This window comes from Oryctolagus cuniculus, chromosome 1 (genome assembly GCF_051225735.1).
Source record: "Oryctolagus cuniculus isolate XC-2025 breed Fujian yellow rabbit chromosome 1, ASM5122573v1, whole genome shotgun sequence".
Classification (NCBI taxonomy): Eukaryota; Metazoa; Chordata; class Mammalia; order Lagomorpha; family Leporidae; genus Oryctolagus; species Oryctolagus cuniculus.
This window is the reverse complement of record NC_142867.1, coordinates 103,364,030-103,385,203: the sequence shown is the minus strand read 5'-3', so window position 1 is coordinate 103,385,203 and position 21,174 is coordinate 103,364,030. Positions and strand designations below refer to the sequence as shown.

The following is a 21,174-nucleotide window of genomic DNA, read 5'->3' as shown; positions in this document are numbered from 1 at the left end:
TGATCCTTTGGTTTGGAGCTCAGATGTCAACGTACAATGCTTTTTAAAACCCCCCCAGGTGATTGTAATGGCAGCCGTGGTTGAGAGCCACTGAACTAGGCGATCTCTAGGTCCCTTTCCCGCCCTAAAATATTATCAGGCAAATTTATCTAGCCCCTTCTTGTAACTATTTACATGTTCAACATGTAGGGGGAAGACATTTCTTAAGTTTATTACCCAGTGTGTAAAAATGTTATCGTATTTGTCCTAAAGTTACCTCTCATTGGAGTGAGCCAAGCTCCAGCCTCTCTCCCTTTCAAGCACAGTCGTCCTCTGGCTGTACCCTGGAGCTGCTGCTTCTCAGCAGTGCCCTTTGTTATGACTCTGACCTTGGTCATGGACTCATGCCCACTGGCTGCAGATCACTTCCTGTGGACCCCCAACCTCTGGTCCCCACTGTGAGATGCTATCAGCTCCATATGGGTCTCAGCAGAGAGGGTCAAACTGACCAGGCTGCATCCCCCTTTAAAATCTCTTCACTTTATTCTCTGTACTTCCATCCCAAGCTCTATGGTGTACCATACTTTAGTGACCCGTTGGAGTTAGTCAGTAAGAGGTGAGAGGGAAAATCAAACATAATGCTAGGACTGGGCTTACAGTACAAAAGAAAAACACTCTAAGATGACACCCTTCACCTCAAATTCTAATCCAACTCGCTGCCCTCTTGCTGAGTCCTCTTTTTGGAGAAGGCTTCCTCCTTTGCATACCACAGGGAAATTCTTTACCCACACTCCTTTAGGTTAGGTGACGGCTACTCACAAGTTGATCCCTAAGATTCCCCCTTCCCATCATCATTGACCCTAGGATTCAACAATCCGCAACAGATCTCTTCTTAGAATCCAAGTCAGTCATCCAAGAATAGAGGAAGGAAGTAGTGGCCTCCCCAGGACAGTTCCACGTGAGCTTTGGCACCCAGGTGAGCTGGCAGGTTACAGAGAAACCTCTTCTTTCCTCCTGATTATTCAGATGCCAACTAATGACATCTCTCTGTCTCTCTCTCTCTCTCTCTGTCTCTCATACACACATTTCCCAAAGACCAAAAATATATTCTCTACCCATATAAAGAGAAAGTATTTTCTAAGGCATGATGGGTCTTCAGTGAATGTATATTTCATTATCATGCAAAGCAGTATCCTGTCTACATCCATGTTTACTTTAACTGAGTTATTCACAATTTCTTTGGCTTTGATCCTAACTCATTTTAGCCTTCCACTTTCCAGGTTGAATAACAATGTTTACATTTTCTATCAACACGTATCCTCCCATCCTCCATGCTATCCTTTCAGTTTTCCTTATCTCTCTATGCTTTGCTCTCAAATGTTCACCTGGGGGTTTAGGCCAGCTGCCAAGATGTCACTGTCTGGGCCATTGCTCAAGGTAATAGTTTCTAAATGTTTCTACCTTCAGCTTTGTCTCATATTAATCTTTCTCAGGCTTTAAGAGTTGACCCCTAAGTTAAATTTCCCAGAATTTTGAAAATCAGTCCCTGTCCTGATATTCTCAGCTTTAGAGTTTTCGACTCACACCCCCTAACTGTTGAATTTACTTTGGGGAGACATGTAATCAGTCTTGCACAAATACAGTAAGCACTTTGTTAATTGTTTTTGCTTGATTCATCTTTCTAACGGCTCTGAATAATGAAATTAATCATTCATTAAGCTTCCATTTAATTTTATGAAATGCCTCTGTGGTACGAGGAGTTGGCTGCAGATGTACATATATCTTAAGGCAACAGATCACATTCCAAAAAGATTATTCTTCCAAAAGTAGTGCATGTGAAATGTACTGAGGTTATTGGCAGTTCAGACCATAGTATCAGATATACTGAGTGCACAACTCTTAGCCTGATAGGTCATTTTGGGCAATTATTTCATCTCCTCAGACTTCAATTTCTTCATATGTAAAATTGAAGATTAAGTAAGCTAATGCTGAGAGCATGGGCTTCGTCCACGTAAGCTTGAGTGTGCTACTAGGTACTTTACATGAACAGTTCAGAAATTGAATATGAGGGCTCTTCAAAAAGTTCATAGAAAAGGTATATTATGTGGACTATGCATGGATTTCAATGTTTTTGCACCAGATAACCTTTGATTTAATTCTATTTAAGCCAAATTAAAACTGTTAACTCCACTGTCCATATTTCCCTTCATTTGGAAAGTGTTTTTCATGTACAAACAGAGGGTAATCTAGATTGGAATCAACTTTGGTACATGCAGGTGCCTGGGCTCCCCCAGGCCCACCCACTCGTGCTTTCTCCCACTGAGGCAGAAGCATCTGTATTTTATCCAGCCGCCCAGGTTAGTGAGAGGCATTTTTGGTTGGCTCATTGCTGCTGATGTTCTACCTGCACCTGCAGGGCTCCCGAGCTTTTCTGTGGGAGCTGCAGTGGCTGAGAGAGGAGGCCAAAGGTGTGCAGCCTCCTAGTGAAACACCAGGAGACCTGTTGGCCCACATTTCTGGAAAGCTCTTAAGGACTATTTTAAGGGGAGGGAGGGGTATACATTAAGAAGCCCAGCAGCTGCATTCACCCATCTCACATTCCTCTGTGAAGACTTTTCCATTCTAGATTCAGGGAAGAACTAAAGGGCATACAAAGGAAGAACAAGAACCAAGGAGGTAATTAAATGCTGTTTGTTACAGCTGCAAGCTAATTGATTGAGAAGGCAGAGAACCAAGTCGTGAAATAAAAATAGCAACAGCAAGAATGGCAATCCGGAAAGCTGTAGCTTGGTGCTAACACTGGACATCTTTGGGGTCTTTGCTCTTTGTCCCTTGTTGACAGTAACTGGGGGTGGGGTGGAGAGCATGAGGCCCTTTGGTCTGTGTGAAGAGCTATTTGTTGACAACAGATCCATTGCAAGCCATTAAAGTTTTACTTTTATTGGCATCTCAGAAAGGCAGCAATTGTTCTATTTCCCTGGCATAACCGTTCCGTGAGGCAGGCTGCAACTTGTACTATTTGCCCAAGCTTTACTTGAGTCCCCAGGGAAAGGACAGTTGGCACATGTCATTTTTAAAGCGTACCCATCTCCTGATAGGAAGGAGCCCGCCGAGGTGGTGGTCTGCTGTCTTCAGCCCCAAAGTGTAGGACTCTGGCAGCTCTTGAGCTTGGCATGTTGGCATCCTGTCTGCCTTAGCTGTGGTGGGGACTCAGCATGGTGTGGATAAGGAAGTTGAAGTTTAATGATTCCAGGGCTCCTGAACAATCTCTAATAAACGGTAGCTTCTCTCTAAATAATGGTAGCTCAAACTTCCCACCACAAGATTGTAAGGAACAGGGCTTCGATATTCTTTAGACCCAAGCTTGGGTGCTTCCGAGGTGGGTAACACTGGGCAGATGACTTAACTTCTCTGAAGTTAGTGACTCCTCATTTCGCAATCAATCTTGTGAAGATTAAATGGGATAATGTGTGAGAAAACTCATAGGTCATTCTGGCACCCAGGAAGAGCTCAGAGAACAGTGGCTGTGGCCAGTGCTAGTAGTATCAGTAGTGCTGCCCTTGTGCTGAAACTTGGATCCCGGAAGATGTATCCCAGACTGCAGGGATTAAACCCTGTGCCTTAACAGCCTCAGCAAGCAGTATTTAGCAATGCAGTCTGCATTAGCACGGGTAGCTAAGTTACTTCTCTTGACCTTGAAAGACAATAGAGCTGCTTCCAGTGGATCAGAAGGAGTGAACCTGGAAATTCAGTTGTAAACAACATAGTCAATTTTGCAAGCATGAGCAATGAATCTTTAAGGACCTAAAACATAAATTCAGAAACTGGAAGATGTTTCACAAAGTTTGTGGGATAATGGCATTTAAAAAAGCCTGTTTTGGTGCAAAAAAATTTGAAATTCATGCATGGTTTTCTCATACTACACATTCCCATGAACTGTTTAATACTCATTTCATATTGTTGCACCAAAATAATAAACTTATCTTTTATTAAAAAAAAAAACCTTTTATATGAGAGAGCAGGAGAATGAGAGCTCCTATCTGCTGCTTTACTCTCCAAATGCCTACACAAGGCAAGAGGTGGGAATTAAGAACTCAATCCAGGTCTCCCAAGTGGGTAGCAGGAACCAAATTACTTGAGCCATCCTCACTTCCTTCCAAGGGTCTGTATCAGCAGGAAGCCAGAATCAGAAGCAGAGTTGAGATTCAAATATTGGCACTCTGAGAGGGGGGCATCTTTTCTTTCTTTTTCTGAAGGTTTATTTTTTAAGGGCAAAGTGGTGGGAGGTGGGAACAGAGAGAGGGAGGGAGGGAGAGACCACCCATCCCCTAGTTCACTCCCCAGATGACCACAGTGGTCAGGGCTGGATCAGCCAGGAGCCAAGAACTCCAAATGAATCTTCCACATAGGTGGCAGGGGCAAGCACTTGAGCAATCTTCTGTCTTCCAATGCGCATTAGCAGGGACTTGGATTGGAAGTGGGCAGGCAGGACTGTTACCTGCCCTTGTACATGGGATGCCACCATCAAGTTGTAAGAGGCAGCTTAACTGCTTTACCACATCACCAGCCCCTAGACTTCTAGACCAAATGCCTGCCCGAAACTTATATTTTCATTCTACCTCTCCACGAACTTTCTGAAGTACCATTTTATATGGTCACAACAAATTCTAAACTTTAGGCTCTTTCAGTTGTATGGCAGCTCTCAAGAGAAAGAAGATCAAATATCTGCCCAGAAAGTTTATAAAATAATACTTTGGAAACAAAAAAGAATTATCTACAGATTAACACTGCTGTAGGTAAGATATACTTTTGGGTCATATAAGCATTCTATTGATTCGTGTTAGGTATGAGGCACTGATCATTACTCAATGTCTTTTTAATGTTGCTCCAAGCTGTACAGCCCCATCTGCAGCAGAGGCAGGGGTGTCCATTTCCACCATTGTAACTGTGTCTACCCTCAATCCCAGGGGAGCAAAGGCAGCTTATCACATTAACATAACCTCAGATTTCATGAATAAATGAGATGAAAACACCAAAGAACAGCTAGTGAGTTCTAGAATTACTTGATAACAGAACAAGTAGAAACCATTGACAATTTAAAAAATAACCCAACATTTAGTAATACAAAATTATTTATTGGTAAAAAAATTTTGTTCATTACACAGAAAACTAAACCATTGAAAGTTTCCTACAACAATGTGGACTGTGAACACATAAGTAGGAGGGACACCCTGCCCAGATCTGAGGACTTCACAGTAAAGCCTAAGTTAGTGTCAGAAAATTGAAAGTAGTGATAGGTAAACCGTACTTGTGGTGGTTTCTTAATGGGTCGCGTATTTTGAAAAGTGTCATCTAGACATGGTACAAAAATAGATGTACCCATGCCACGTTCCAGGGAAGCGTAGTTTCTATTAACTATAGCAGATGTCGCAGTCCGTTTCCCTGGCGTAGAAATCGCTGGCAGTGGCTGCCGAGGAGGCAAAGTCCACACAGTCTGCCCCTGGATAGGAAAAGTACGCTGCTGTCCTGACGGCATCGAGGTGCTCCGCCTCGCAGGAGGCGCAGCAGCAGGTGGAGGTGGCCACGGAGAAGCCCTTGTACGGGGCACTGGAGGGCGAGGGGTGGTAGGAGCAGTCTTCTGGGGGGTAGCCACAGTTTCTGGTGTCCACAGAAGTGGGAGAAGTGAAATTCCCAGGAGTGTAGGGAGGTAGCTGAGCCGGCGAGTCACTGTAATCTAAGGAGCCAGAGAGAGTGGAGGAATCTGAAGGCGATCCTGGGGTCTGGAGAAATAAAAACCAAGGAACAAAGAGCTCGCTGACTTAGGATGAAAAGAACTGTACAGTGTAGATTCATTAATATGGAATAGGGTGTAAACAACAAAACGCCCAAATCTGCAGAAGTAATTTTATTTGCTGACTGCATGATTTCATGACACCACATTCTGTATTTACCTCTTTATTTCCCAGCAGTCAATTGCCTTGCTTCACTGGCTTCCTTTGTTAGAACCAAACTTTAGAGGATGCTTTGTTCTTAAACCACAAAATCCCATTGTGCTTCAAGTCACCTGCACATCAGATCCTTCTGTGTGCCATAATATAAGCTGCAGGTGGCACCCCAGGTATTTCGGTACACCTTTGACCATGGAGATCCAGGTGGACCACATGCAAAGGTAGAATTTGGATCCTCTGGGACCCAGCCTTTTGGACTATGCCAAGACAGTAACTACTCTTCCCACTGCTAAAGCACTGAAATACTTAACTACTAAAGTACCATCTGCTTCCTCTTGCGAAAGTCTATAACTGTTACCGAGAGAGCCTAACTCAGAGGCTGCAAGGGAAGTAGGTATCTGGGACCCAGTATGTCTATCATGACAACATGTATACACTGTTAATTTCCTATCCCCTCTGAAATTGAGTTGATGCCTATAAAGACTGTTGACAAACCAAAAGATAAAAGTCTCTACATTTCTTAAAAATAAAAATTTACATTAAATGTTTTAAAAACAACTAGTATCTCTCATTAAGAAATCTTATTTCATTTTAAGGGAAAACACATTTTCAAATTTTGAAAATAGTCCAAATTCTTTCAACAATTTTTTGCTAGCCTTGTCAGACTCAAATGAGTTCTCGTGCCTATAGCAGACCAAAACAACCAGTTAGCAGAGCCTTCTCAGTGACCAAACCAACCACTTCCCCACCATCAAAATGAAGCTGGGACTGTGCAGACACAATCTTAATTCCATTTTCAAGAACTCCAAACTCAATCATAAAGTTCAAGGACCATTGTTTAAATCAGTAATTCCCAGTGTCACAATTCAAAAAACATCAAATGAGCCGGCATCGCGGCTCACTAGGCTAATCCTCCGCCTTGTGGCGCCGGCACACCGGGTTCTAGTCCTGGTCGGGGCGCCGGATTCTGTCCCGGTTGCCCCTGTTCCAGGCCAGCTCTCTGCTGTGGCCAGGGAGTGCAGTGGAGGATGGCCCAAGTACTTGGGCCCTGCACCCCATGGGAGACCAGGATAAGTACCTGGCTCCTGCCATCGGATCAGCGCGGTGCGCCAGCCGCAGCATGCCAGCTGCGGCGGCCATTGGAGGGTGAACCAATGGCAAAGGAAGACCTTTCTGTCTGTCTCTCTCTCTCACTGTCCACTCTGCCTGTCAAAAAAAAAAAAAAAAATCAAATGAGTATCGCCAGAAAGCCTCTTTTTATTGTCATACACCAGCTTACTTACATGTGTGAGCGAGCTTCTTTGTAAATCTTACTTATGTGTGTATCCAAGGGTTCATGCCCTGCAACATATGGCTACTGCCACACATTGAGTTCTAAATGGTCCTGTGCTTGATTTCTTGGATGTCTTCCTTGTTGATAGTGTTTGCATGATTTCGCGGGAGATGTTGCAAGCTCTTACAAAGCATTATTACCCCATGGTTAGCAAAAATCAAGTTACATCAAGAACAGAGATAAATTACCAGGCTCTGGTTAAAGCAGAAAGGGGCAGCCTGGAAGCCGTCCGGGAAATAGTGTGGAGCACTTTGCGTGGCGTGGAACGAGGGCTCTGAGAGCGTCTCTGTCTGAAGGTAGGAATCAAAGATCTGGTCGAGGCAGCCTGAGTTTTCATCATAAGAAGCACAACTGGAAAAATCTCGGGGTTGAAAATAATTGGGTGTGGAAGAAATCGGTTCAGGCTCAAAATACAGTCCTGGAGGAGAAAGGAAAAAGGCAGGTTTCTGCTTAGGAATTGTACTACAGGTTTGAATGAAACTCTATATTCTGAATATTTACTATGTCTAGGGGAAATGGGCTTATGAAGTTCCAGAAAAGTAAACAGGCAGGCAAGTTGGACTTTTTCATTGTCTTAACTACTTCAAATCTCAGTGAAATTAATCTGGCTTATAACCAGGAAATTGGCTGCAAATGTGGCTAGGGCAAAAATAAAAGAAAAGGGACCCAACCTGTTTCTAAGCATCACTTTGAAGTAATGGCTCAAGTCTCCACTTTCTTGGACTACCAACAATCATCAACACCCAGCCCCTCTGTCTGCAGCTCAATTCAACCTCCCAGAAATAACTGACAGAGTTGTTTGAGGCATCGAGACAACTTCTGATGCTTTGGGAACGGATTCTCTTGATTTAGGGTAATTGCTTTCCTAAACTTTTTCACACTTACTTAATGAGTTAAACTTTGAGGACAGACAGAGCTTTGAGAAGTGTGTTAAATGACAATGCAAATGATAGACCATGGCAGCTAGCAAATATTGTAGGAATTAATACTACTTGTTTTAAATTACAGAAAGTTCGTTAACATGAAATGTAGCATCTGAACATGACACTGGACATGTTAACATGATAATGTAAATAGAGTGAGTTAAATTTCAAACAAGGATACTTAAAAAAAAAAATCACTTCTTTCCCATTTTGGCACCAGTAGGCCCAATTTGTGATTATTTTCCTTAACTATTCAAAGAAGAGGTTTACAGTGTGCCCATCACAGGGACTGCAGGAAATTGGGTTTTTGTTTTTGTTTTTTGAAGTTTCAAGTTCCTCTGAGGTAATATTAAAGTGACACATTCAAGTGGGAGCCGCCAGAAGCACAGGCTTCCTTCTATACAATCTTAAACTCTTAACTGTTGGTGGCACTGGTAGCAGTGTTTGTGTGGTAGAGTTATTCGTACTGGGCTGAGAAAATGTACACTTGTTTGAACTGCTTTGTGGGAAGAGAAAAGAAGGGGAGGGAAGCCCCTGTCAGCTGAAAGCTAAATGAGCAAGGGCAAGGGGGATATTCTAGTACCTCAGGATGCTCTCTATTCCATCGACTAGCACGCTAAAAAAGAACACTGGACCACTGGATCTCACAGTCAAGTTTAGTTGCTTGGAGATGAGGAACTGGAATAAATGTGAAGAACAAGACCCTTGGGGCAGCATAGACAGCAGAGAGCAGACAGTTCAGAAACAAGGACAGAAATGCGTGCTTGTTTCCTTACGGGCTTACATCTGCAGTCACTATACTTGGTTCACTTTCTGATTGGTTGGATTCCAATTAAATGGTGGTGCCTATCTTAACCCCTGAATCAAGCACCTTTGCAAGACTTTCCAGATGAACTTATTATGAAAGAGGTTTTGAGGGAATTGGAATGCCAGCTGTACTGACCTGCAGAGGATGTTGTTACTGGGTCTGAAATGATACTGCTGCCTCCGGACCGCTGCCAAAGCAAGGATATGACCATGAAGCAAAGTCACGTACAAGTTCTACCAGGGAAACTGACAAACATATTCGGACGGGAACTCTGTTTGCTTCTGCTGTAAGGTAAGCTGATTCCTTCTCTGAAAAGTAGTTGACTTGCTTAAAAACCACTAATGCTATATTTTATTTAGATTCAGTGTTATTGTTTGCTGGGGATTTTTTCCCCTCTAACATCAAATTCTCCCATTCAAATTGTAAAGGTTATTAACTTTGCTAAAAAAAATTAATGTAAACAATTTGTATGTTACAGAAATGTATGTTTGAGAAAACTCCGCCAACAGCCTTTCTGTTATTTAATTTAAAACTAATAAGGACTAACATTTACTTAAAGCCAACTAGCTGTAACTTTTTCCTCAAATTTTTCATGTGCCATCTAGATCCTGAGCTGCTGGAATTCCCCAAAGAACACAACTCCTACCTTTATTAATGATGAAGAGCCAAAAATGTTCACAGGTTCTTACTATGTATGAAATATCAAAATAGGAAATTATCTTCTTAAAGTCTCAGGGAGAGTGAGTCATAGCAATCTACCTTCTAGTTTATGGTTAGGAGATAATTCAGCTCTGTATGCTTTTGACTACTTTCGCTAAACGTTGCTTTTATCATTACTGTATTTAGTACTTAAAGTTTATGAGACTGCTCCTTCTCACTGTTTAAAGTGCAGCAGCCTGCATTTTCCAGTTGAATGGATAATCACACTAAATGAGTAATTTAGGATTTCTTTTTTTCTTTTTAGATTTCAGGTGGTGGCTTTAAAGTTTAAAGGGACCTGCGTTGCTCTGGGATTCTGGGCTGGAAAGCCGAGCTCGACACACCTGTCCTGGGTTACAGGGTGTACCCACTCCCGTACCCAGAGCCACTGGGATTGCTGCACCATTGGCTTCTGCTGAAACAGGAGGTGGTGTGAATTTTGAAAACGATCCATGCTGTAAAGTCATGAACCAGGAAGCTGGAATCCTTTACCGGCTCCGTATGCAAATATTTGGCTGCAGCTTGAGCTGAAGGACTTGGAAAGAGTGGGTTTTTAAAAATCCGCTTCATTGTAGAATTCTCATTAACCCCATTCCTCCCCCTGCATGGGCCTGTTTGCCTGCCTCCCTGTTATCCTGTTGTTATCTCCCTGAGGTATGTTTACAATATCCTACTTGATATTATCTTTCTAGTCCTGGGTTCACTCTCTCCTTCGCTCCAAGAAATCAAAGAAAGGCACCCCTCTCTTAGATTTCAAACAGCATAAACCCCACAATCTACAATTTATAAAAACACATCAAGTAATGATTAAAAAAAGGTAAATTTTATCTTTAGATAAGTACTAACTCAAGTTTCCCTTTGCCCTAAAGGCAAGTGTGTGTGTATGTGTGTGTATGTGCAAGTTGATCTGACCGACAAGTTTTTAAAAATCCATTTACCAATCCCATATGGACAGGGTTTCCTCTGGTACAGCTTGCAACCTGGGCTATTAGTCTCAATCTATGCATTCATGACTGCCTTCTTAAGATTTCACATTGTGGATGTTACTCTGACTTGACAACAAATTAAGAGAAATTTCCTGCTTTGTAATATTTGTAATAATGCAATTAATTCTCTCCGTGCCTTAAAGTTGTCTAGAGGTCTCCCTCAACAATCAAACAACTTGGAGATCATCTCTGTTACATCAGAAAGGTCTACACAAACACCAAGGAGCAGGCATAAATGCTCCCCTGGGCTCTGGCATCCTTGCCTACTGTGTGCGCCTTCACAGCATGTCTAGAATCCCACATGCTGCTTCTGAGGGCTCCCAGTAAGGGATTTTTACATCTGGCTCTCCTAACCAAATTATGTATGTGTTACACCTACGTGCTTATGAGAGCATGGGCCAGTATCATCTTCCCGGGAGCAAAGCAGAATAAGCTCTGTTCACTCTGTATATTTCTGCAAGGCACTGGTTCAGAAGTCCTGCTTTATTTTCAGAGGTTGGAGGTAGGAGAGGGATTTAGAAAAGATTAGATTAAGTCAAACTGCACCAGGAAACAGAACCTGGTCAGCTACACAAGTGAGACAATTTACCTTTAGTTTAGTTCCTGTAGCTGGCTGACAAGGGCAACAGTGGCCAAACCAATCTGTAAGGACCCCAGAGCAACGGGGTTCCCATGCCCAGAGGGGACTTCTCCAGGTGCAGCTGAAGCAGAATTCTAACAAGTGCCAAAGCTGCTTAACAAAAGACTATGCTTTGTTACAGACACATTGATTTCCTTTTCTTTTTGCTCCAGATGTATGTTCCAGTCCTTTGACCCTGACTTTTGTTATTTATGTGACCATCTCTCAATTGGACTCAGGGCTAACCAGACTCCTGCTAAGTCAGGTTGGATCGCCAGAAAGAGGAATTGAGAGCTGATAGAGGGCAGGTTTTTTGTGCTAAGAATGAGATGAAACTGGCCCTGCTTTGAGCTCGATCTTGAGCAAAGGTGATGTTATGAGCTTTAGCTGTGAGGAGGAACACAGACTTGTGATCCTGTTGCTTCCCCGGTTGTTATAAATGAAGTGAGTATGCCAAAAAAGAATAAAGAATGTTTAAGAGTTACAGGGAAGCCCTCTACAACTGTAGGGATGTTTTCCTGTGCGACCTGACAGCACAGACTAACTTCTTCAGCTGTGTATGCTAAATCACAGCCAGCCACACTTATACTCCAAACTCGAAGCTAAGGGTTTGAACGAAGATTCCTGAGTAGCTGGTTTCCAATCCTTGGTGGGAATTTTATTGTAGTTGTAGGAACTGATGATAGCTAACACTTACTGAGCACTCATTATGTGGAAAGCACTCTTCCAAACACTGTATATGCAACAGCTCATTTAACCCTCAAGAAAATCCTATTATCCCCAGTTCAAAGATGAGGAGAAACTGAAGCAAGAGAGATTGAATCATTTGCGAGAGGATATACACATGGAGGAGCACAGATCTGAACCCAATGCACCTGTTCAACACTCCTATTAGCATTTGCCTCCTCTCATTTCATATGAAGTCATACTTTGCACACAAACATCACCAGGCACAAAATCCATTGTGGAGCAGATGCCAACAGGCTGGAGAAGGACCAGTCCTAACATGGTCAGTACGAATCCCAGCTGTCGGGTCCTCTGTCCACACCCAAACTGACCCACGGGCAATTGTGTGCCCTTCCTTGGGGATAACCCTATCTGGTTTATTGATCCTGCTGAGTGCTCCTGGCGATGCTTATTTGCCTTAGGAAGGTCTGTTTGTTAGGGGAAGGTGCCCTTAGGATGGTTCTGATCAATTCCGTAAGAACTTGTAACTGTGTTCAGGCATCATTAGATCTTAAGGAAGTGGTTTTATGGACCCTCTAAGCTGTCGCCTCTGCAGTGATTTGACCCTTTTGTGCTGGGGGCTTCCAGCCACCGGTGATTTACAGAGAAGTGACCTCGGAGGCCAAGTTCCAGAAGAACAGAGGGAGGGAAGGGTTTTCCACAGGTGCTATCCTGGAAGCACTCCCTAAAATGAGCTGCCTTTCTAGGAGAGATCTGCTGTGGGTGTGTGAGGGCTCTACACACACTGCCTTCTAACACAGTCATGACCTCCTTACCTGGGGGCTGCCGCTCTCCCTGTGGATTGCTAGCAAACCTTCAACACCTAAATCAGTGGCAAATGAGGTCCCCTAAATCCTGAGCCCTACAACAGGCCCCAGCTGTTCCCGAGGGGCCTCCAGTGTTGAACGGAGAGGAAGAGGGGCATGGGAGTTCTCAGCACAGCTGGGGAGAGCCAGGCCTGTACACCAATCCCAGACCCAGGGCTGGAGGAGGCCTCCCTGGCTGGGGAACAAGAGACAGGTGCATGCTTACGGTTCCCCCTGAGGCTGCCTGGTGTGCCCTCCTCTGTTGCAGCAGCTCCTTCACTGTGATCTTCACACGGACACCTTGGTAGACCTTCGGTTTTTCTGGGGAAAGGCAACTGAGTCAGTGGTCAAGGCCAAGGTTTGTGCACCAGGCTGTGGACTTGGGGGCGGGGGAGGGAGAGGGTGTGCTTTATAGGCTATGGTGCTGGAAAATCTGTAGGTTTGGGGGAACACAAAGAGAAATGCTAAACGCTGGTGGAAAACCCAGATTTCTCAATCTTAATGAAGTGAGGCTGAGCGGGTTTGGGGACCGCAGACGGCACAAAACCTCTGGAGATTATAAGGCCTGTTCCCCCCTGGCCCAGGATCCAAGAGCACAGGGGTTTTCTGCTCAGGAATGTGGAGCCCAGGCCAGAGAGCTCACCCCCTTGGCAAACTAACCCCAGGGGCCTCTGGGGTTCTGGACCCCAGCACTGCAGCAGGAACGCGCTCTCCGCTTCACAGCAGCGGACCTAGTCCAGCCCACCACATGTTCCGGCTGCTATGGAAGTCTCCTGTCCCTTCTCCACCACCAGGCCAGGTGGGGCTTCTGCAGAGGCTCTGACCTTCATGTGCCCTTGGACTGGAAGTCAGCCCTGGGACAAGCGGAGTTCTGCCAGCCCTGTCCTAGGCAGGCGAGGGACCTGCCACACTGACCCCAGCAGAAGAGCCAGGGATGTTTCACCTTTCTCTAGTTTTATCTTTTGGCTGTTTCTCCTTCGCCCCTTTTCTCCGCCTTTCCTGCTCTCCATCTTTTCCTCCTCCCTCCTTCGGCCCTGCTCCGGCTCTTCCCTTCTACCCCTCCCTCTCTGGGGCAGGCATTGCTGGCTGCGCGCGGAGGCTGCGGGGCGAATCCGCGCAGCGCCAGCTCCCGCGACGCGGTCCCTGGGGCGCCCGAGGACCGCGCACTCGGCCGGGAGGCCGCTTTCCGGAAGGGGCCGTCCGCGGCACTGGGGCTGATCCGCAAGGCCCTCGGCTCTCGGGAGCAGCCGGTCGCGCGCCGGAGGGGTCTGCGGGGAGGGACCCTCTGCGTGCTGGGAGCAGGGCATCCATGGCTCCGAGCCCCGCAGAGCCGCAGTGAGTAGGTCGGACCTGCTATTAGGTCAAGCCGGGCCGGGCCGGGCCGGGCCGACCAAGCTTCCAAGGTAGGGGTGACCACAGGAGCCCAAGGAGCCTCCGGCCTGACCTCGATCCCAGAGTGAGCCCCGGGAACTGCTCGGGGAGGGGCTGGGCGCTGCGGCGGGGGGCGGCCGCACGTTCCCCCTGGGCGGGTGGCGACAGTGCCAGGCCGCCAGCGCCTCATCTGGTCACTTCAGAGACCGCAGCTGGACAGTAGGGATCCCTTCTTCCCCAGCCCAAGCCAGGTCCCAGGAGCTAGGGGCTCCCCCAGGAAAGGGGGTTGTGTTGTTCCTTGCCCTGATCCAAGGAGTCCTGCGCTGCAGCGTCGCGCCATCTCCGCACCCCAGTCTCTTCCCCGCCCCTCTTCTGCTCCAGGCTCCGGGCTCCGGGCTCCGCGGGCGGCGGGCGCGCCTCGGGGTCCCCACGGGGACAGCCGGAGCTCAGCTCCGGGCGGCCAGCGCTCCCGGCTCGCATTCCGGATTCACTGCGAGCCTCTAGCTCCCCCAGCTGCCGCCTATGGACGCGCAGGGTCGGCGCCGCGAAGTCCTGGGACCGACTGTGGAAAACTGGGAGAGTGGGCTTAGGGCCCGGGGTACACGGGCCCCTAGAGCGGCCAACTCTGCCTCTTGGCCTTTGCCTTCCGGAGCAGGTGCCGAATGGGAACCCGCGCCCTCTCCCGGATCCCCGCCCGGCCCTTCCTCGGTGCTCTGACTTTGTGCCTCTCTGTTCTGTGCAGGAAAAGCTGTGGAAATAAGCCCGGATCTCAGTGCCCCTGGCCCGCGTGACCCGACCCCAGGAGAAGCAGCTGAGTTACCCGACATCGTGGTCAGCAGGAGCTGGGTCGGAGGCTGGGTGCTGCAGCTGCAGTGTCTGGGCGCCTAGGAGGGCTCCTGTGCAGGGAGAGAAGCAGAGATGCAACATTTTTGAAGTTTCACAAAGCATCCGGCTGCACCCAGGTCCCTGGAGCAGGAGACAAACAGAATTAATGTTTTATACCTTCGGGTATAGGTTTGAGTTTTTTCCCCCTCATGCCAAGTATTTAAAACCTCTAGAAACCCATGATTTGACAATCAATGATTGCGCGATACTTTCAATTTGAATATTCAAAGGCTTAACAAAATGGACTATCTTCTGCAGAAATCCTGCACACAGGCACCCCACAGGGAGTCCAGAGAAACAGGGAGTGAGACCCCTTTGGGTCCTGACTCCTGGTTTTGCCGTATTTTGAGCATTTTGTCCACCTCCCCACAGACAGAGCAGGTGTCCTCGAAGATGCTCTGTAGTTATGCCTCAAGAGCAGCTCGGGAGCCACGCAGGGCCCCGGCTGCCCCCAGGGACTACCTGAGCCAGGCTGGCCAGCCACACTCATCCTCACAAGCCCAAGCTCCGTTTTAAGGGAAAATCTCAGGTTTTGGGGAGGGGAACATGGCAGCCAGTGGGTGTGGCCCTGCAAGGAGTCACTCTGGGCCCAGGTTGCAGGCCAGGTGCCCAGGTGGCAAGCAGGAGGCCCAGCAGAGGCCTTGGTTCTGGGCCTGGTCTCCTTGGGGCCCCACCTGGCCACGTGCAGGCTTCCCTCCCCTTTTCATCTGCTCTCTTCCTGAGACCCACTGAGGCCTTGGTGCCGAATCCTCACCCACTAAGACCCTTTGCTCCTCCCCATGGGGTGTGGGGTGCCCACGGACCCCAGCCTCTGGGGATTTCCTGAGACTGGTGTTCCGTCCCCACACTGTGACGTTCCATCTCTCTCCCTCTGCAGCCACCACTGCCTTTTAGCTGAAAGGACATGATTGTTTTTAAATCTTCTCACTCTTAGGGGAGAGGTAAGAGGGGTTAGGGGGCCAGACTGCTTTTTTGGCCCAGGCCTGAGCCCCTTACCAATGACTTGAGACTGTGCAGGACCATTTCCCACAAGCACTTGGTATAGCTCTGCGGTGGCGTCTGGAAGACTGGGAGACACAGGAGTGGCTCAGAGGAGCAGTGCCAGACCAAATCCTGTCCCCTCCCCAAGGGAAGGGGCAGTTGCAGAAGACAGAGAGGAGGGTGGGGTTCTCTTTGCAAACCAAGAGATTGTAAGGTGCCAGAGCAGGTGATGTTGGGAGGCCTCTGCTCCTTGTTCCTTGTGTTCTCTGGGATGCGAAGAGCATGGATTAGCCCCCAAAGACCACCAGAAAACTGTCTGCATGGTCTCGAATGTGCCGGCGGAAGCTATGGAGCTCTGGGAATGCCGAGACCCTGGTAGACAGGAGTTCCTTGGCAGCTGGAGCCAGGTCTCTGGGGGAGAGGATGAGGGCAGTCTCAGGGCTTCTGTGTCAGCCCGCGTTGGCTGGGGTGGACATCCCAGTGCTGTCGCTGGCCAGTAACCTCGGAAGACCACCTTTCCCCGGGCTGGAGTCCTGTTTGCAGAAAGAACTCCCCTGACCTCCCCACCCCAGTGTTTAGCTCAGCGTTAAGGAGTTTAGGTTCCTGTTGTTTCTGGAATTGCCAGCCCCCCAGCACAGGCATTTAGGAGCCGCGCCATGCTGTGGAAGTAAGGGAGGGTCCTTTTTAAGTGGGCTCTGTGAGTCCTCAGAGATCTGAGTGTGCAGTGAGGCCTGGAGCGGCCGACATTGGTGCCCTGAGACCGCAGGCAGCCGTAGAGTTGGGGCTTTCTCAGGTTGTCATTTGTTGTGTCACAGCTGTAATATAGAGCACTGTATCACCCCCATTTCACAGATGAGAAAACAGGCTCTGGGTAAGCAACTTGCTAAGACGATTGAGCATATATAAGTGGCAGAATTGGGTTTCAAACTCTGACAAGTTTCACGCCAGAGCCCTTATTCTTCACTATCATCCTGCTGATATTTTGTTAGAGGTGCTTTCAAACTTCTGGGACTTCAATCCACAATAAGAAGTCTGCTTTACATGATCATGTACATCTGTAACAACACCCATGTGGAGAAGACAAACCGATGTACACCTGCACACATGAGGCTCTTGATACTTTCTCTTGTATTCCATCTTTTCCAATTCATTCCATTTATGAAAAATATGCTAGTTGTTAATTGAAGGATCCTTCTTGAGTTGTAAGTAGCATTGGAAAAATAGTATCTGTAAAGCAGGCAAGCACACATTTCAGTGTTGTGTGCGGCAGGTGTATTTTGGTGCGCTGTGAATTTTGCTACCAGTGGATATGTGGAGGCTGACAGTCTTGCTGACTTGAGAGTGTTCATTAAAGACTGGAAACCCTAGAATCTAAAGAGGTGAGGGTGAGGTTTAATGAATGATGCTAAATCCAGTTTGTGCTTGGGGACCGTCTGGCTGGGGACATTGTCACCTTTAGCAAGTCAGCCCTCAAGTCCTTATCATCTCTCAGGAGCAAAATACAGAGGCAATCTCAACTGATTCACCTGCTTGAAAATATGACCCAGAGTCTTGATGTTCAGGTGTCGCAGAGGATCTTTAAGTACTGGGAGGGACTGTCTTTTCCTGTCATCTCTGGTGGCAGCTGGCCTTTGGCTCTGTTGCTTGGCTGAGACCCTGGTTCACAGTAGAATCTGAATAGAGGATGTAGGAGCCCACTATTTGTAGGCAGTCTGTATTACTGTTGGGTTGCTTTGATCAGTGATGGAGCCATCATCCAGTTAGTTATTAGCTACACATCAACCTTGTACTAGGTATGGTATGAAGCACGAGGAATAGGAAGATAAATAAATCCAGGTTTCTGGCATCAACCCCTGTCTTGTCCCACTTACACACTGCTGCTTTTCCATCATGAGACTGTTTAGTCCATTCACTGCCTCATGCATTTATTGAGTGATCATACTGTGATAATCTCTGGCCAGGGCCAGTGCTCAGCCTGAGGAAGTAATTGTGCCACCTCCCTCGCCCATGTCTTCTCTCCCTGAGGTTCACCCATGGAAATTTCTGTAGTTCTGCATACATCACAGTTCTCCAGGTCTCTGCACTCAGAAACTCTTCACTTTGTTGTTGACCTTCAAGTCAGCGGGCCCCACCCAGAATGATGGGACTACAATAGATTTATTTTTAAAGTTTTAAACTAAATATTTTAACAGCCTTTTACACTTGATCTCAGCTAAAAGGCTGAGAAGCAATTTTAACAGTCTTTTGTATGCAAATAAACTGCAGGGTGTTATATTTTTCTCCCAAAGGAGGAGGTTTTATTCAATTTAGACACTTGCATATTGAAAGACTTTCGGTATAGGGAAAAGCCATGGTTTATTCCCTCCAGATTTGACTATAGCTTTAAATTCTCCATGTAAATGCAAAGTTCTTTTGTCACCTTGACTTTAGGACACTGTTACCAAAGCTTGTGGGAAATATCAAGTTCCCAAAGCTTGAATACATGAAGAAAACCAGTACTTACTGGGTCCTCGAGTGAACATTTGGTCCATATGAAATGACCAGGAACTCTGTTAGATGAAGGCTATTTAATGATTTGTGCCGAGTCAGTCTCTTCCCACAAGAAATATTCAACTATTCAACGTCTAACTTTTATCTTGAGAGGTTTTCACAGGAAACAAGCATTTAATAAGTTATTTAAATAAGAAAAATACCATTATAGACTGCTTGGAAAATTCATCTTTCATGAAAAACATGTAAAAAGTACCATGATGAAGACCTGTGGCTACGTCATCTCAATTAAGAAATAAAACAATTAAATGATCTTTCAATTATGATTATTTAGCATTAAAAATTTCAGATTACTCCATTCAAGATATCTAATTAGGATAAAGGTTAGAGGATAGCTATCACTTTTCCTAATGCAAAACAGCTAATTCAATTGGTCCACAATTGTTTCCTTCTGAAATTTGTAAGTTTTTTAAATATTCTTTTTTCCCTTATAATGTATTCGCAGTAACATTGTACATTGCAACCATATGTCTTATTTATTAGGGGTTGCAATTAAGAGATACTTTTGTTGGCCGGCGCTGCGGAGCCTATCCTCTGCCTGCGGAGCCAGTACTCTGGGTTCTAGTCCCTGTCGGGGCGCCGGATTCTGTCCCGGCTGCTCCTCTTCCAGTCCAGCTCTCTGCTGTGGCCCAGGAGTGCAGTGGAGGATGGCCCAAGTGCTTGGGCCCTGCACCCCATGGAGACCAGGAGGAAGCACCTGGCTCCTGGCTTCGAATCGGCGCAGCGCCGGCCGTAGCCTCCATTTGGGGAGTGAACCAATGGAAGGAAGACCTTTCTCTCTGTCTCTCTCTCTCACTGTCTAACTCTGTCTGTAAAAAAAAAAATAATAAAAGATACTTCTGTATCAGAGATTGAAAGTAACATGGTTCTATCTCTGGCAAATAACTATAGATGATTTTATTGTTATGTACTTATCTTGAACTTTGGTGATTTTGGTTCTTGATTTATTTTTCATACATGTTTCAATCACACAGTAGATAATATCAAGCCTTGGATAACTTATAAGACTTTCTGGCAGTATACTATAGTGCATGTAAGTATATAAATGAAATATTCACATTTTCTGTGCTTCTTCACAGATTCAGTAACTTTCCTCTATAATACATGTAAAAATACTAAATTCCTACTAAAGCTCAATATCACCCACTGTTTAGATTTGCAGAGTGTGGCTAATTGTCAAGTTATTATTTTCATTTATTTGAAAGGGAGAAAGAGAGAGAGAATATGAATGTGTTTCATCTGCTTGGTTTGTCCCTGAAATGCACTGTCAGCAATCTGGAAATTCATTCGGTGTCATGCAGATGGCAAGGACTTGAGTACCTGAGTTCTTACCCATTGCCTCCCAGGTCCACATTGGCAGGAAGCTGGGTTGGAGCCCAGTGGGGACTTGAATCCAGGCAGTTCCATATGGGATGGGGGCCTCTGAAAGGCTGTGGTATGGCTAATTTTAAATATTACCCCTGGTAAGAATTTTCTCATGTACTGGTTTCAAGAGAGCTAGCTCGATATTCCTTTGTGTGGCACAGTTTTACTTCAATCCGACATAGATTTAATGAGCACCTATTTTGTGCTAGGCTCTGAGCCAAATGCTGGTACAGAGAGGTGGGCCATTCATGCGTCTTCCCCTTGAGGCTCTAGCTGGAGAATGGCTCTCACCTGGAGTATATGACTTTGTGAGTTACCTCTTTACAATGGAGATGATGTGTAAGACAAACCATGTAATCTTCTTTTGAATAGAGAAAATCCATTAGAACTGCTCAGAACCCAACTATAAAACATAAAGAGCATAACTTTGGTGTGGGGTTAGTAGAATCATTACCATGTAATGTGATTCAACTGTGAGCATCAATTGTTATTTTGGTACTTTAAATGTAAGTCATGTTTTATTCCTTATGGCTGTTATTTAGATTTACATATTGAAAGAGGGATCATACTGATGCTAGTAATACTGGTATATTTATGTGCGTGTATGTGTAAGTATATATGTATATGTAAATATGTATTTTACTGTTGGGGTTAATAATTGTTTTCCCTTTGTGGAATTTAAGAATACTTCAGTCTCCTTCCCCTTCTACAATAAGTACCTTGATGCTGTGTTGTTAATTGAGCTGTAGGAATTCATAAATCTCATTTAAAAGCATTTATTAAATAAACAAGGTAAAGATGTGGTTTCCTTCTGCCATTCTTTGGGGTTTGTATAATATTGTAAGAGAAACACAAAGACTTTCAACTTCATACTATTTCCAGTGACTCATGGGATGATTTGTCTAGATTGCAGCTTTTGCATGGGCAAATTTCACTTTCAGCTTATTTTTGACACTGTCATCCATTCAGTTTTCTTAAGTAGCTTGAACTTGACATCAACATCAACATCACTGCTTGCTTTAAATCTTGAATCTATCCTGTGTCCTGGAAGGACCTGAGAGAGAGAGACTTTTGAACCTGAGCTCTTTTATTTTCTTTGGCCTTCCCAGGAAAGCTGTGAGTCATAGAATAACAGGTTTAAGGAAGAAGAAGGAGAGAGGATGGTGCATTTTTTCCCATATGCTGGTGGTGTGCA

At 45.8% G+C, this 21,174-nt stretch overlaps 1 protein-coding gene and 1 long non-coding RNA gene across 7 annotated transcripts; one reads left to right on the top strand and one right to left on the bottom strand.

The window, feature by feature from the left end:
* Positions 1 to 5,093: 5,093 nt before the first annotated feature.
* POU2AF3 (POU class 2 homeobox associating factor 3) lies at positions 5,094 to 15,159 on the bottom strand. Of its 4 annotated transcripts, none has more exons than XM_070078000.2 (5): positions 15,019 to 15,159; positions 13,054 to 13,148; positions 9,127 to 9,178; positions 7,449 to 7,678; positions 5,094 to 5,759 (listed from the first exon to the last, which is right to left on the bottom strand). In XM_070078000.2, the coding sequence occupies exons 1-5, from the start codon at positions 15,023 to 15,025 to the stop codon at positions 5,391 to 5,393; spliced, it is 753 nt and encodes a 250-aa protein (XP_069934101.1). In that variant the 5' UTR covers positions 15,026 to 15,159; the 3' UTR covers positions 5,094 to 5,390. The 4 variants fall into 4 exon arrangements, 3 of the variants coding, with proteins under 3 accessions (XP_069934101.1, XP_069934097.1, XP_089168631.1); XM_070077996.2 differs by lacking the exon at positions 15,019 to 15,159 and adding an exon at positions 14,501 to 14,901; XM_089312505.1 differs by lacking the exon at positions 15,019 to 15,159 and adding an exon at positions 14,178 to 14,481.
* LOC127491747 (uncharacterized) lies at positions 7,795 to 20,779 on the top strand. Of its 3 annotated transcripts, XR_016220038.1 has the most exons (4): positions 7,819 to 8,113; positions 9,052 to 9,282; positions 9,956 to 10,344; positions 14,941 to 20,779. It is a non-coding gene; the product is annotated as an uncharacterized LOC127491747 (long non-coding RNA). The 3 variants fall into 3 exon arrangements; XR_016220037.1 differs by lacking the exon at positions 14,941 to 20,779 and having other exon boundaries at positions 7,795 to 8,113; positions 9,956 to 10,373; XR_016220035.1 differs by lacking the exons at positions 7,819 to 8,113; positions 14,941 to 20,779 and having other exon boundaries at positions 8,121 to 9,282; positions 9,956 to 10,373.
* The last annotated feature ends 395 nt before the right edge of the window (positions 20,780 to 21,174 follow it).

Excerpts from the sequence above, each read along its gene's own strand:
- POU2AF3 (XM_089312505.1), bottom strand. The coding sequence starts at position 14,388 with ATGAGGCGCTGGCGGCCTGGCACTGTCGCCACCCGCCCAGGGGGAACG. Across the intron at positions 13,149-14,177 it reads CCGGCTTGACCTAATAGCAG|AAAAACCGAAGGTCTACCAA; the intron begins GTCCGACCTACT and ends GCCTTTCCCCAG. Across the intron at positions 9,179-13,053 it reads AGGCAGCCTCAGGGGGAACC|CGGTCCGGAGGCAGCAGTAT; the intron begins GTAAGCATGCAC and ends TTGCTTTGGCAG.